Source organism: Oratosquilla oratoria, chromosome 2 (genome assembly GCF_046742065.1).
Source record: "Oratosquilla oratoria isolate Oo_2021 chromosome 2, ASM4674206v1, whole genome shotgun sequence".
NCBI classification, from domain to species: Eukaryota; Metazoa; Arthropoda; class Malacostraca; order Stomatopoda; family Squillidae; genus Oratosquilla; species Oratosquilla oratoria.
Window position 1 is genome coordinate 75,499,028 of NC_134778.1, and position 14,903 is coordinate 75,513,930.

Here is a 14,903-nt window from a genome sequence, read left to right on the forward strand (position 1 = left end):
AGAAGGCAAACTGTCCGATATCTAGGAAACCATGAAGAAGCTGAATCAAGACATATTCTCTATTCGTGTGAGGCAGTCAGTGAAGGCTATGAAAGGCTACCTATTAAGTCCAGTGATACAGATGTGATGTTGCTTCTTCTACACTTTATGCCAGGCAAGGCAGTTGAAATATGGAGGATCTCTGGAACAGCAAAGGAAATTATATCAAATACACACAATATCTGACAGACTCTCACTGCCTATTAGGGAAAAGCAGCTCAGTTTTCATGTTCTAACAAGGTGTGACACAAACTCTGCCTTCAATGTCCATGGCAAGAAGACATGTTGGGCAGTTTTCCATAGTCAACCACTTCTCTATCTTATCATGAATCTTCTCTATATCTACAAAAATGTAGGTACAATCTCTTACTGTTCACAAGTTTCTCTTCAATGAGTTGTCTAATAGTAGAAATCTGATTTACATCCCTTCATTTACAAAGACTACATGTTCTCTCACCTACCCTTCCCTCTGCTGTTCTTATTATCCTTTGTATGATGATTCTAATTCTGACATACATTTTACCTGGGTTGCTCAAAATGTCTTCAAAACCTTCAAGGGTCTCAGATTCCATCTTACAAGATAAAGAAGATACTGCTAACCCATGACCGCCTACTCAGTGGGAGGAGGAATATTTAGAAAGATGATCTTGTGGCTTTCCAGTGCTTGAAGTTTCTTCACAATGCTCAACATCCTATCGTTTCTTACATTGACGCAGAAAAATGGAAAGAGGTCTCTGGCTACCAGAAGCCTGGCTAGTGTCATGAAAACGAGGGAGCCATAGCCTCTTCCTCGATGCTCTTCTTCTGTCTGCAAGATCCCTATCATGCCCTCGGGCCTCGTCGCTGTCCAGCTTACGGGAACCTGGTCATCTGGGCCCATGGGAACATCAAGAGTAGTTCTGTTGTCCGAGTCAAGGTGACGAGTACACTTCAAACTGCCTTCTCGGTCTGACGAAAGTACTGCGTGGCTGTTCAGATAAAAGCCGAGCCTTGGGTATTGGGAAGGCAACTGGCGGAACTCTTCTAGGGACATCAAGTCTTGACGGAGCCAAGTTTCGTAACATTTTCGAATTCCTGCCTCACCCAGATGTAGAACAACGCCGTCACTCGAACTGCGAAAAGGAAGTATCGCATTTCATTTACATGATCATAAATTCATCTGTTTCCTCTACAACCTTTCAAGGCTAGTCTTTGGATGCTTCCAGTGCAGTGGAATCGCAACATTTAATTATCTCATGCTTTCTAACTAGTAGCCCACAAGGGTTTAAAATCTGCTCTCATATACTGTACTTGAAAAGTAACAACTGAAATGAGAATACTGTGTTTTCTTTTTATTTCATTATACCTTCCAAGAAAAAGTTATCAAACTAAGATTAGTTTTAGGTACACCACAATAAAGCATCTGTAAGACTGTAGTAATAATAATTTAATTATATAACAATGAACATTTTCCCCTCCTAATACAGCTATTGTAGGTGTCAATAAATGAGTTGCTAAGAACTGAATATTCGTTTATTTCACAGCACACAAAATGATTAAACTAACTCTCACTGAAATGCACTCTCACTAAGTCACTTCGAACTCTTGCCTGCTTCTAACTAAACAGCCGTGCGCACGGTGCGGACTCCTTCACTCTCGGCGTGTTTAAACAGTTGCTAATAATTAATTTCTACAACTATTACGATTATTCACTCGCACAGAAATTTACATTCATTCACATTTCAGTTACACAACAACTTAAACTTGATAGTAATAATGATCTATATCCCATTCATTCAACTTTCGCATTACAAATAAAATGATAATTACTTAATAGACAAAAATGGCAATTTGTAAGTTCTCGAACATTCATGCTGACTTGCATGTACATACACACATACAGAATTCTAACTACGCATTTATTTGAATCTCCTGCATGTCTACAAAGAGCTATAATCTATACATAATGTTAACAGAAATTAGAATACAATACAGCCCAATGGTCTTCCATAATGCCTGTCTACTCAATCATACTCTTTCTCCAGATTCACTAAAAACAAATGTAATCACGTCTTCTCACATACTATTACACTGAGATATCTTCATGTAAAAATCTAATCTACACAATTTAATTATTTTCCTAGTATGCCTTTGCATATATTTGTTTCTCTTCCTCATTTCACCACTTGTTTCTTCTCTCATGTCCAAACTCCATAATACCTCAATCACTTCTTTTGCTGTCAATTTAACTTCTCCCACTCCCTTAACTCTTCATTCTACGCCTTTCCTTCCTCCCATTTTTCTCTCATCCATCATTTATATTACCTTTCCACCTAATTTTCGTAGCTTTCCCAATATTCGTTATTTTATTACTTTTCCCCTTTTGACGGCTATACTTCTTTCTCTTCTCCACTTTTACTTTCGACTAGTAGAAGATATTCTGATATACCATCTCCTACTCCTCTCAATACACATTCATTATATCTCACCAACGTTTGATTCATAACCACACAATCACTCAGACGTCTTGCATTTTTTTTCATGGTTTGGATTGCTGGTATCCGCTCGGATTATCTTGTCAGTGGTCCGGAACTCTTCATACATTAACGCAGGGGACGGGTGGATTCCTTTCCTAATCTCTGCGCCGCGGCGAGGGTTCGAACAGAAACCACGACGGGCCCCTTACCATCAGCCTCAACTCCCCACCAACTCCCCACCTCCCCCAGTAAACAGCTTAAGCTCACGAGCCAGGGCAAGGCTATATCAAGATCTAAGAATATAAGGTCTAACCACTTCCGACCGAATTTCGAGGGAGTTGGCGCAGCGGCTATATCTGCTGACTCTGTGGTTACGAGACCAGCCCCCTACCGCTGTACTAGCCATGTATACTTGTGAAATAGTTTCTTCTTGGAAATGAACGAACCGACAAATTAGCATGGGATGTAGCATCGATCCCTTTTGATGCTTCCACTTTCCAGTTTACTACAGACTTCAACTTCACCTTCAGGTCAAAACTAGAAGATGTGTGGCAAAAGTGCTGCGAGGAACACCCAATAAACCATTTGAAGACTATCAAACCTGGTGCCCATGGCCTTCTTCCCACCAGCGTAACCATGATTATCACATAAATCCTCCAGGGATATCAAATCCTGATGGAGCCATGTTTGGTAACATTTTCAGTTCCTGCCTCACCCAGGAGTAGGGCAACACCGTCGTTCGAGCTGCTAAAAGGAAGTTTCACAATAAGTTAACCCATGAATTAATTTATTTGTGCTACTGGAGGCTGACATGAAATGGTGGAAGATGGATCAAGAGTTATGCTGGACCTAGACAACTGTAGTGACACGTCAATACCTCTGTTCTGCATGGTATATTAAGATTTCCTGCGTAATCTGTTTCCGCGAATTCCGATGTCTTTACTCCGCCAATGTTATTGTAAAAAATTGTATTTCAATCTCATCCTCGAATTAGTCTATATAAAACTGTTTATTCTCACCATATTTATTACAATCTATTTTGTACAATAATCAAGTCTATGCACATACATGTATAAGAATATATTTGCATATGTAACCTTTTCATCATCCACCCTGGAATGTGCACTACGATGTAATGAAGTTTGCCGATAAATATATAAATATATCCAGGTGTTTTCAAAACCTCAAAATGAGCCTCATTCGTCTCTACAAAACCAAGTGGATATCCAAATTACACAACCTCCTAGCTATGTAACTGATTGGATGAAAATGTGGTCTAGATCAGAGCATTCTAATGTTGTTTTTTCCCTTGACTTCATCTAAAGATATCTGAAGCTCTCTACCCCTAAATTTTGTTTACTTATCCAACTTGCACATTTCAAAGCTAGTCTTCCGGTGTTTCCAATGTAGTGGTATCACACTGTTCAGTTGTTTTGCATTAGAGTTAAAACCAGTCCTTTGTGTTTTACAAAGAACATACTGATTTTTAAATACCGAGTTTTCTATTTATCTCATGGCCCCTTTGAAAAAAATATTAGCATAAAATCAACCGTATCTGTATATTGACAAATCGTGTGAGATAAATGTTCTCTTAACCCATTTGCGATTTTACTGGTGTTGACTTTTAACTTGTTGGTTCACAAAGAGGACCAAATCAAGTATAATGATAGGTTTCTTCTTGGGAATCATCAAAATTCGTAGTGAAGAATTTTTATAAGAATTTAATATGTGAAGAAGGTTTTCACGAGATTACGGAACCCTTGAAGAATGCCGACGAAACTAAGAAAGAAAGCATTAGACAGGCGTACAAATTCCAACCTCACTTCACTGCGCACCATGTGAATGGTACGATCTAATCTCGCCATCTTCTGCATCCTCCTTCGGGAGTCACCGCTGCCATCGTCGCTGACTGAATTGACCCGACCCGATATACTTGTTCATCGTGGTTGGCTCACCTACCTGAATAAATACAGGCCTCGGGCAGCATATAATGCAGAACTAGTTTACCCAATAACCCAGGTAACAGAAGCTGGGTTAGAGACAGATGTCAATGGAAAACGAGTGAATTAAAAGAGTAAAAAGAGATTCTTGGTTATGGATAGCTGATCACCTCACAAACATACAGTATAAGCAAAATCATGAGTGAAACGTTCTATCAATACAAAAGTAGCTTTTCACTACATGGACGTGATGATTAAAAAATCAAACAATGCAAAGAGCAGTAACCAAATTGGTTCCCAGCCTTGCAGATAAAATGTATAGAATAAGATTTAATCAGTGGACTACTCAGTGTCACTGACAAAGAAGAGAATAGGGTGACTTGGTGGTATTATTCAGCTCATTAAAGGAAGTAGATAAAAATGACACAAGATCTCTCGTTATGGGAAGGTAGGGTGTCGCAAAGCCATGGGAACAAATTGAAGAAGACAACTTGTCTGACATAGCTTAGAAGATGATATAGCTCAAGATAAAACCATCAATTAGTTCAGAACTAAATGTGGCGTTGCACATAGACGACAGCAGCCACCTAGCCTAATGAGGCAAAACCCAGGTCCAGGAGATTAGGACAACTGAAGCAACTCACATAACAGGACGAGATACTATCGCCAGCACTTTAACTGGTACACTGGTTGGACAGTGATTCGTGAAAAGAGTACATGTGGCAACAGTGTGTTTGTTTACACGGTAGTGAAATAGTGTGAGTGGGTCGGAGCAAACACCATTATTACTCGTATAACCGGTTTACCATTTTCAAAATTTCCACTATATTTATGAAGTTAATATGATGTGTGCGTATAAATATGGTATTGATATTACAAATAAATCAACACTGACCAATATCACCAACAGTCAAATGGTGGTAGTTGGCGAGTAGTGTGGGTACGTGGAGGGGCACCTTCCGCTTGACTATTGGAAGTAGGCTCGTGCATGTAAACGGTGCGAGTTGTGTGGATGTAGCGTGAATGAGTCCCATTTTTATGAGTGTTTTTGACCAATATTATCTTATCGTGACCAAGCAAAAACCTGGTTATGTTCGAAAATGGTAAACTGGTTAGTATAATGGTGTTTCCTCCAACCATTCCTACTATTTTAATACCGTGAAAGCAAACACACTTAAGTTTTCATACACTCTCTATGATCAAGATTGTTTGAAACGTTAAATATTTTCCCCATCAGTCTGCCATATGGTTCCTCATGTAATAGTCTCTAGATATATTAATATAAAAAGTAAGTATAAATATAAGTATTAGTAGTATAAGTATAGTAGTATAGTATAAGTATATAAGTAGTATAAGTATAAGTATAGTAGTATAGTATAAGTATATAAGTAGTATAAGTATAAGTAGAGTAGTATAAGTATAAGTAAAGTATATTAGATATATTAGTATAAAAATTTTACCTTAATACTTAATATGCAAAAGAGTGATGCTCACCTGTTCTTCGCAGAAGCCGCCATCGTCTCCAAGTCGAAATAGAAGAGATGAGCCATGGAATCGTACTTTGGTGTCCGCGGCCCAAAGGAGCGACACCTCAGCGAGTCCTTGACAATCTCAACAGCCCATTCGGGAATGAAGCTCACCAGAAACTGTCTACCGTCGAAGTCTAGTTCTCGAGTCTCACTCAGAATCTTCTTCAAAAGCCATGAATTCTCTTGTTTACAGAAGAAGGTAAAGTAACGGGAAACCTGTCAACACAAACATTTGTGAAAATCCTCTTTGGGACTAATCTTAAAAAACACGGGATATTTCCTTCAATTGAATGAAATTGCCTGCTGACCACAAGAGAAAAATCTAACTGTGGAAAGGCTTAGCTTTTTCATATATTTTCATGAACAGAACCTGTCAAAGTAACATGGTACCAAAAAACAAACAAACGCTATTTGACTCCACCTCAGCTGAAATAATGAAAACCTTCCTTTCTTGGCACCGATCTTTGGGGATGAATATTTTGTGTTCCTTTCCCCCCGAAAGCGCCAACTGGACTCCATTGTATACCTAGCAACATCAGAGGGATACCTGTAAATCGGCAACACATACAATTTATAGGGGAAAAGAGATTCCATTAAGTTTGCGCACATTCATGAATAGCCCAAAATAGATATATTTTCATCTCAAACCGCAAATAATTGTATAGGCAGGTTTGAACGATGAGAAAAGGAGACGGGAAATCACAAACGTAGCTCTTTTTCTCTATATCATAATTAGGTAGGTATATCCTTTTCCTTCCCTAATGATAAAGAGAAAGGTAGAGCTACTAGGCATACAGGTAGTCTTTATTTGGCAGAGCATGTCAGTTATGGTATAAGCAAGAGGTAAGATGTCTTTTGGGCCTTCATGGACTTAGAGAAAGTGTATGGAAGGGTTGACAGACATGCGCTCTGGAGCGTGTTGGGAATGTATGGGATAGGGGTAACTCCGTTGAGGGAAGTCGAAACCTTTTAAGAAAATAAGAGGTTATATGAGGGTTGGGATGCGTGATGTCACCATAATTCTTTAGAAATATTAATTGAAAATCTGGCTCACCTGTCTGTGTTTTCTAATGTCTAAATTCGGCTTATATTTGTTTATCAATGACAATTTTGTTATATGTGCTATGGACGCTCTTATACCGTGAAGCAAGACATCTTTGTTTTTAGGACATGTGAATTAAATTGACATTCAATGCAGACGATTCATACACACACTTCCTTAAAAATAAATTCCACCAATCAGGAGCAAGTGCTGGTCTGTATAGTATATATAACTTTACATCAGGGTGAGGCAAAGGCAAAGGAAGTATAGAGTAATGGTCAAATTAGTTGAACCTCTTTCTGCTCAAAGTCATTACAGTGACACTTTGAGTTGAATTAAGACATCTGGTGTTAGCCAGATTACCAAGTTTAAAGTGTACCACTGTTCTGAAAGGGTTACGTGTGAATTACACCCGCTGATACTCAAATTCACCTTCACACAACAATCAACATGAATAAACCATGACTTACAGGCGCAGAAACTGGTAGGTGCTCCTTTAAGGCCGACAGAACCTCTTGCAACTCCTCCTTGCTCTCGATGCTCCTGAGACACTCCTCATTTACGGCAACCTGTTTGTCCCCCTCCATATCTCCTTACCTTCTTCCTTAAGGTCCAGCACCCCCTGCGCTTGGAGAATGATAGCGTGGATTTAGAAGACGCTTAATGGATCAAGTATTTGTGGTACAAAAAAAAACATGGTTGGAAGGTACTTAGCGAAAGGTGTTAGTAGTCCTCACTCACCGGTCCCCACTCACCGGTCCTCATTCCCTCGCCTCACCTCTTCTCGGCGTCTCACGGCCTTACTGACACCCAAGTGGCCCCGTGGAACACGCTCGCGTCTATCCAGCTGCGACGCGATCCAGAGCTTCCTTGAGGCCCACGGGTGGAGCAAAACCTCCTTGAGGAAGCACACGTGCAATGCCAGCACCGGCCCGCCATAGCTGGTGGCCTGCACTTCGGCCACCCACGTGACACAGAAACACAGGATCGATTGAGGAACGCATACCCTCTGTCTTCGTGAGTCACCAGCCTAACAGTAGGTATGAATTTTGGGCATACCCAAAATTCATAGCTACTGTTAGGCTGGTAGTGTGCCTCACGTTGGGCAGCTAGTTAGCCTGGTAGTCTGCCCCAGCTTGGGCAACCAAATGTTAGTCTGGGTGAAGGAGGTCTGGTGGAGATAAGGATCAGCGAGCTAAGCTCACGTATGCTCCTCCGAGGCTATCTGAATTTTCGGGGGTTGGTCCATCCTTATATACACGGGCAGGTCATGACCCCTGCTCCTAATTGCCGTGAGGCCACGTGTGCTGCGTGAGAAGTCGGAGGCAAAACGTTTGGCGCCGGTGACTCACGAAGACAGAGGGTATGCGTTCCTCAATGGATCCTGTGTTTCTGTGTCACATGGGTGGCCGAGGTGCAGGCCACCCAGCTATGGCGGGCCGATGCTGTCATTGCACGTGTGCTTCCTCAAGGAGGTTTTGCTCCACCCGTAGTATATATACTTGTTGGGATATATATATATATATATATATATATATATATAATATATATATACATATATATACATACATATACCAAAGGCTTTTCCCCCTACATGGGGGGTAGCCAAAAAGAAAAAGGCATAGAAAACACTCCCACAGGAAGGCACTGTGGGGGATACTGCAGATATATGGGATAGGAGGAAACCTGTTAAGAGCAGTCAAGAGTTTTTATGAGAGTAGTAGAGCTTGCGTTAGGATTAGAAATGGAGAGAGTGAATGGTTTGAGGTAAAGGTGGGACTTCGTCAGGGGTGTGTTATGTCACCCTGGCTGTTCAATCTTTACATGGATGGGGTGGTGCGAGAGGTGAATGCAAGGGTAGTGGGTCAGGGGTTGGAGATGATTAAAGAAAATGGAGAAAAGTGGGAGGTGAGCCAGTTGTTGTTTGCCGACGACACTGCGCTTGTAGCAGGATCAGAGGAGGGATTGAGGAAGTTAGTGACAGAGTTTGAGAAGGTGTGTGAAAGAAGGAAGCTGAAGATAAATGTGGGCAAAAGTAAGGTGATGAGATGTACAAGGGGAGAGAGTGACAGTAGGCTGGAAGTGAGCATTAAGGGTGAGAAACTGGAGGAAGTGGATAGTTTCAGATACTTGGGTGCGAATGTGACAGGAAAGGGAGGAGTGGGGGTGGAGGTAGAATGTAGATTGAGAGAAGTGAGTAAATGCCTTGGTGGATTAAAAAGTGTAATGAGAAATAGACATCTGGGAATGGATGCTAAGAGGTTATATGAAGGAGTGATTGTGCCAACAGCAATGTACGGGACAGAAACATGGAATATGAGAGAGGAAGAAAGGAGTTTGAATGTGTTTGGGATGAAATGTCTGAGAAGCATGATAGTGGTTACTAGGCTAGATAGAGTGAGAAATGAGGAGGTGAGGAGAACAGGGGTGGAAAAGGAGCTGGGAGATAGGGTTGATGAAAAAGTATTAGGATGGTTTGGACACATGGAAAGAATGAGTGAAGAAAGATTAGTAAAAGAAGTGTGGAAGGCGGAGGTGGAATGAATGAATATGAGGGGGCGTCCTAGGATGAGATGGATGGATGGGGTGAAAGGGGCTTTACAAAAGAGAGGAATGTCTGTAGAGGAAGGACGGGAGAGGACAGAAGATAGGGGTGAATGGAGAAGTGTTGTGTATAGATGAGACTGTGATGCATGAGGGGGAGTGGGTGGGGGATGAGGGGAGGAAGTATGTATTAAAAAAAAATTTGACGCAACCCAAAGGGATTTCTCTCCGTCTTCTTTTTTTGCATGAGGGGACGGAGAGGGGGGGGTCGCCGAATTTATGAAGCGGCCTTGCTGTGGATGTGCTGTGTCTTGCGACACTGCTTCTGACCCAGGGCAGTGGACAGGATGCAGGGATGACCCGTCATCCAGGAGGTGCCAAGATTGGAGGGAGGGAGGAGGGTGGAAAGGAGTGGAACATATGGGAAATGAAATGGGTGGGAGTGGTTTCTATGCCTTTTTCTTTTTGGCCACCCCCCGTGTAAGGGGGAAAAAGCCTTTGGTATATGTATGTACTATAGCGTGAGGTCTGCCATATGTCGCCTACCCAGGTGCAGCCTGTGGTCTACCCCGCACCTGTCCATCAAACATGTGACCTGCCCAAATACATAAAAACGTGACCTGTCCACGTGACCTGACCTAGCCTAGCCTAACCTATCTGTGTCATTCTTAGAAGATGAACGAAGTATGTATCGCTAGAATAAATGTATGGAAATATATGATAACATGTTCATTTTTACCTTTCTTCCTTTAATATGAATGTAATTAGAAATCCAATTATCTATATCATACCCCTGGATATGTACACATTATGTATTTATCGCTAAAATAAATGTATGGAAATGGTAGACCTCATGCTATATTACTAACGGGAGGTAGATCTCACTATAGTGGCACACATATATATATATATATATATATATATATATATATATATATTCTTGGTTTGTGGGGCTATACTTGCTCGTATCTTATCCTTGCAGGTGATCCGGAACATTTCATATACACTGTTTGTTGTCCAATCATTATCCACGGTGCATGGCCACTGTCGTTCGCCGCCAAAGTTGCCAAAAATCGCCTCATACTTGCCTCTTTATCTTGACACCTCAGAGTTGATTAAATATGATATTAAACGTTAGGGTAATAATCGTGGTAAAATTCAAACATCCAGATAATAAAGAAGCTAGATGGAGAAACTCTTAATTCACTAAAGAATGAGAATTACAGACCAACTGATTTGCAACACTAGCGATGCATACCTTCTTCATATTGCCAATTCGTGGTTTATTTCAAAGATGTTTTTCATATAATTCTCATGTTTTTATATGAAGATGGGTCAATTACGTGTTTCAAATAGATGTTCATAACAGTTCCATATGTATCTTTGTGTCCGTTACAGAATTTTTTAGAATTAGCGTGGCATAACACTGTGTGGGAAGCACGGGCAGGTTTCATCATCCCGGCCAGATGAGAATTTTAACGGTCCATTTTCTTCAGATTATTATTATAATTATTTTCCACCTGGCGCACTGGATTTTCCAATTCGCCACGTGATCTAAACAATTATCGGTGACTGTCACTTATTCAGGGTACCCGATCACTGAGGACAAAGGTTACGCAACAACTTCAGTCGCTGATAAGCACCTGTTAGAAGTTCGTATCAGTGGGTATCACCCGAACCAACACCTGAAAAATCGTAACCTAATGTAACCAGAGGGTACTTATTGTCATCAATTTGTACAACTGAAGAACAGTCACCCCAGGATAGTCCACTTAATGAAGTGTCACCCAAGCTAACACGCCTGAAGAATTGTCACCTCATCCCCTTTGAAACTCTCACAAATGATATCGATCAATTATACATTGAGTCGCAGTTCGTACGAATTAGAGTTAACCGAATGAATAAACCAAATAAAGTGAGCTTTTTCTGTAGAATACCCTACATGCACGACTACATCCACTGCTTCACCTTTTACATTTCAAAATACTTCTAAACTATGTTTTGCTGGCGTGGTAGAGGAAAAAAAAAATCTACACACGTCTTCCTCGCGATCTGATTCACTTACATCTTGGCTGCCATCAGTCAATTTCATTCAGCCCGGGGAAGTCCTTCGGTAGTCAACGTACCTTACCTGTACCCACGTCGTCTTGATGTGATGGTTAAATTCGAAACACGGTCTCTAGGAGACGAGCAGCCCAAACAACATTATGCAGAGTTACCAAATGTCACTAGACTAAGCTATTTTATTCAAATTCCTTTAAGTTTCTCCTAGATGCCACACATATGAAAGTATCAGAAACATGAAAAGCAATGTATGACAATTTGTTGCTCATCCAATTAATTTAGAGGAGATATTCACAACACGGTCTTGATCTATCGAGCTGTTTACACTTGGAAGTTTCTTTGGGTTGGGTGAAGTTGTCACTGTTCCGCTTTCTTTTTATAACACTTTCAGGAACAGCATAAAATGAGAGCAACTCCTTATGCCACGTTGACATGGGGCTAGTTTAGTAGCTACTAACAATAACGACTTGTCCAATGTGTCAACAATTACTTGCCGGCGAAGTCAAATTGGAGTTAGCACTAGCAACTACTAAACTTGTCCCGTGTCAACGATGCTTTAGTCCTTTCGGTACATTTCTGACGACAAAACTTAATTGTGGACTAGCCAAACCTGGAAAAGTCCTTTAGATTTTTTAGGGGATTACATGTTAATAGCGGGCATCTAATGTATGTGAAATCTTTCCAGTGTAGAGAGGTAAAAATATGTGGGAGGATGATAACTCAAAATTTAAATTCAAAGAATATTTTGCAGGTCATCAAATTCACTATGGGTCAAAACTATGTTTATGCATTTTTTTGTGATTTGAAGCAGATTAAAAATTATGTTGTTTTGCAAGTGAAGTTTTAGTATTTCAAGGTGTTAAAATTCACAATTAAAAATGTACATATTTTCGATGTATAACACACTCAAACAACCTGAACTTCAGATTATAGTCAGCAAATATGGACATGGTACAAATTTTGCTGGACCTCATCATGGTCATGAGGGATGGTAATTGGAATTTACATTTGCTACATGGCCACAGAAATTATGCAAGATGGCGACTTGTCAACCTTGTGGATACGAGAAGACGAGACGACAGGACCAGAGGTGTATGTTGAATTCATAAATTAGAACTTTGTTGTAAAGAGAACAAGATGGTGCTTCAACCAGATTTATGCAGATCCCTTGAGTGGATGAGCAGAATTTGCAAAATACATAATGGCATCATAAATATCACAAGGAAAGACCAAGTCAAGTTCTGTATGGTCAGAACGATCACGTATCTCACAAGACATCAGACGTCATTTTAGTTATGAGGACGATGAGGAAGAGCCCCCTTTGATCCGTGCTGATAATATAATCTTTCATAACACACAAAATGTGTAGTTATTAAACTTATGTACATTAGACAAATCACGTATTGTAAGTATTTTGCCCCCTTTGATCCGTGCTGATAATATAATCTTTCATAACACACAAAATGTGATATTGATGATGCATAGATAGTTGTAGTTGTTAAACTTATGTACATTATACAAATCACGTATTGTAAGTATTTTTTCCTGGTAAATCTTTGTGCTGCAGAATTAATGTTTGTGAATACAAACCATAATTCTTTCTCAGTTTAGTGACAATAAGTAAGATTTAGAGGACTTTCTGCTAACTATACAACACTGATGGCTGTAACTGCAAAGCCTCAAGCCTTGAGCGTCAGGGTTTCAACGCTCATTTTCAAAATTTGTGCAAATTTGAGTTGGAAACTGATTGTATGACATAGATAATTAACATTTGTAAAATAACACACATTCAAATAAATATCACTGTTGTGGAGAGGAGCAGGGGGATTCCAACAAAGTTAAAACTCAAGGAAGATATAACAGAAAGTGAATTTTAGAGACTAAGACCACAGTACAAAAATGCCTTACTTGGCAACTTCACTTAAACGAATTGGTATGAGGTCTTACGCACGTTTCATTAACGTGGATGCCAATAAACATGTTCAACTCAGCTCTTTCAGGAGATCCGCGACCTCAAGGGATTTGGCAGCGGCCACCGTGTTGGTGCACAGGTCACTCACGGAACAGGCTTCAATGTGTCTGTGCGTAATGAGCGTTGAATAATGTAAGAGAAAACGTGTCATTTTTTAAACCATATCAGTTTGATGAAGATCGTACAAATACTCCTCGACTATGGGGTTCGGTTCAGAAGCAGGGATGGAATCTTACGGTGGTACTCATATATATATATATATATATATATACATATATATATATATATATATATATGTATATATATATATATATATATATATATATTATATATATACTGTATTATATATATAAATATATATATATATATACATATACTGTATTATATATATAAATATATATATATATATATATATATATATATATATATATATATATATATATATATATATGATGAGGGTGGAGGAAGTAGACGAGGAGTAATGGGAGAATTTCACGCTTTACCGTTTCGACCCGCAGTATCTTGATAACAAAGCTATGTGATCAAGATCCTGCGGGTCGAAACGTTAAAGCGTGAAATTCTCCCATTACTCCTCGTCTACTTCCTCCATCTTCAGTCTTATTTGTTATGATATAGTCAATATATATATATATATATATATATATATATGTTTTTCCTTATATAAATATTTCCCTTCCTAGAATTTATATGATATTTATAATATAAGGAAAGATATTTTTCAAGAATACCACCGTCAGATTCCATCTTACAAGATAAAGAAGATACTGCTAACCCATGACCACTTACTCAGCAGTAGGAGTAATATTCAGAAAGATGATCTTGTGACTTTCCAGTGCTTGAAGTTTCTTCACAATGCTCAACATCCTATCGTTTCCTACATTGACGCAGAAAAAGGGAAAGAGGTCTCTAGCTACCAAAAGCCTGGCTAGTGTCATGAAAACGAGGGAGCCATAGCCTCTTCCTCGATGCTCTTCTTCCGTCTGCAAGATCCCTATCATCCCCTCGGGCCTCGTCGCTGTCCAGCTTACGGGAACCTGGTCATCTGGGCCTACGGGGACATCAAGAGTAGTTCCGTTCTCCGAGTCAAGGTGACGCGTACACTTCAAACTGCCTTCTCGGTCTGACGAAAGTACTGCGTGGCTGTTCAGATAAAAGCCGAGCCTTGGGTATTGGGAAGGCAACTGGCGGAACTCTTCTAGGGACATCAAGTCTTGACGGAGCCAAGTTTCGTAACATTTTCGAATTCCTGCTTCACCCAGATGCAGAACAACGCCATCACTCGAACTGTGAAAAGGA

The 14,903-nt window shown here is 40.1% G+C and overlaps 1 protein-coding gene across 4 annotated transcripts in view; it reads right to left on the bottom strand.

Moving 5' to 3' along the window:
* Window positions 1-649: 649 nt before the first annotated feature.
* The window catches only part of LOC143040263 (uncharacterized), a 30,108-nt gene continuing 15,854 nt past the window's right edge, over window positions 650-14,903 (bottom strand). The window contains exons 1-5 of one of the 4 annotated variants that reach the window (XM_076211085.1): window positions 11,682-13,834; window positions 7,477-7,628; window positions 6,386-6,490; window positions 5,930-6,180; window positions 650-1,151 (exon numbers count right to left, since the gene is read on the bottom strand). In XM_076211085.1, the coding sequence (XP_076067200.1) occupies window positions 650-1,151; window positions 5,930-6,180; window positions 6,386-6,490; window positions 7,477-7,593 (975 nt within the window). In that variant the 5' untranslated portion in view covers window positions 7,594-7,628; window positions 11,682-13,834. Of the gene's footprint in view, window positions 1,152-5,929; window positions 6,181-6,385; window positions 6,491-7,476; window positions 7,629-11,615; window positions 13,835-14,250; window positions 14,892-14,903 lie in introns of those variants that run through there. The other 3 variants (XM_076211096.1, XM_076211076.1, XM_076211065.1) reach the window with 3 other exon arrangements.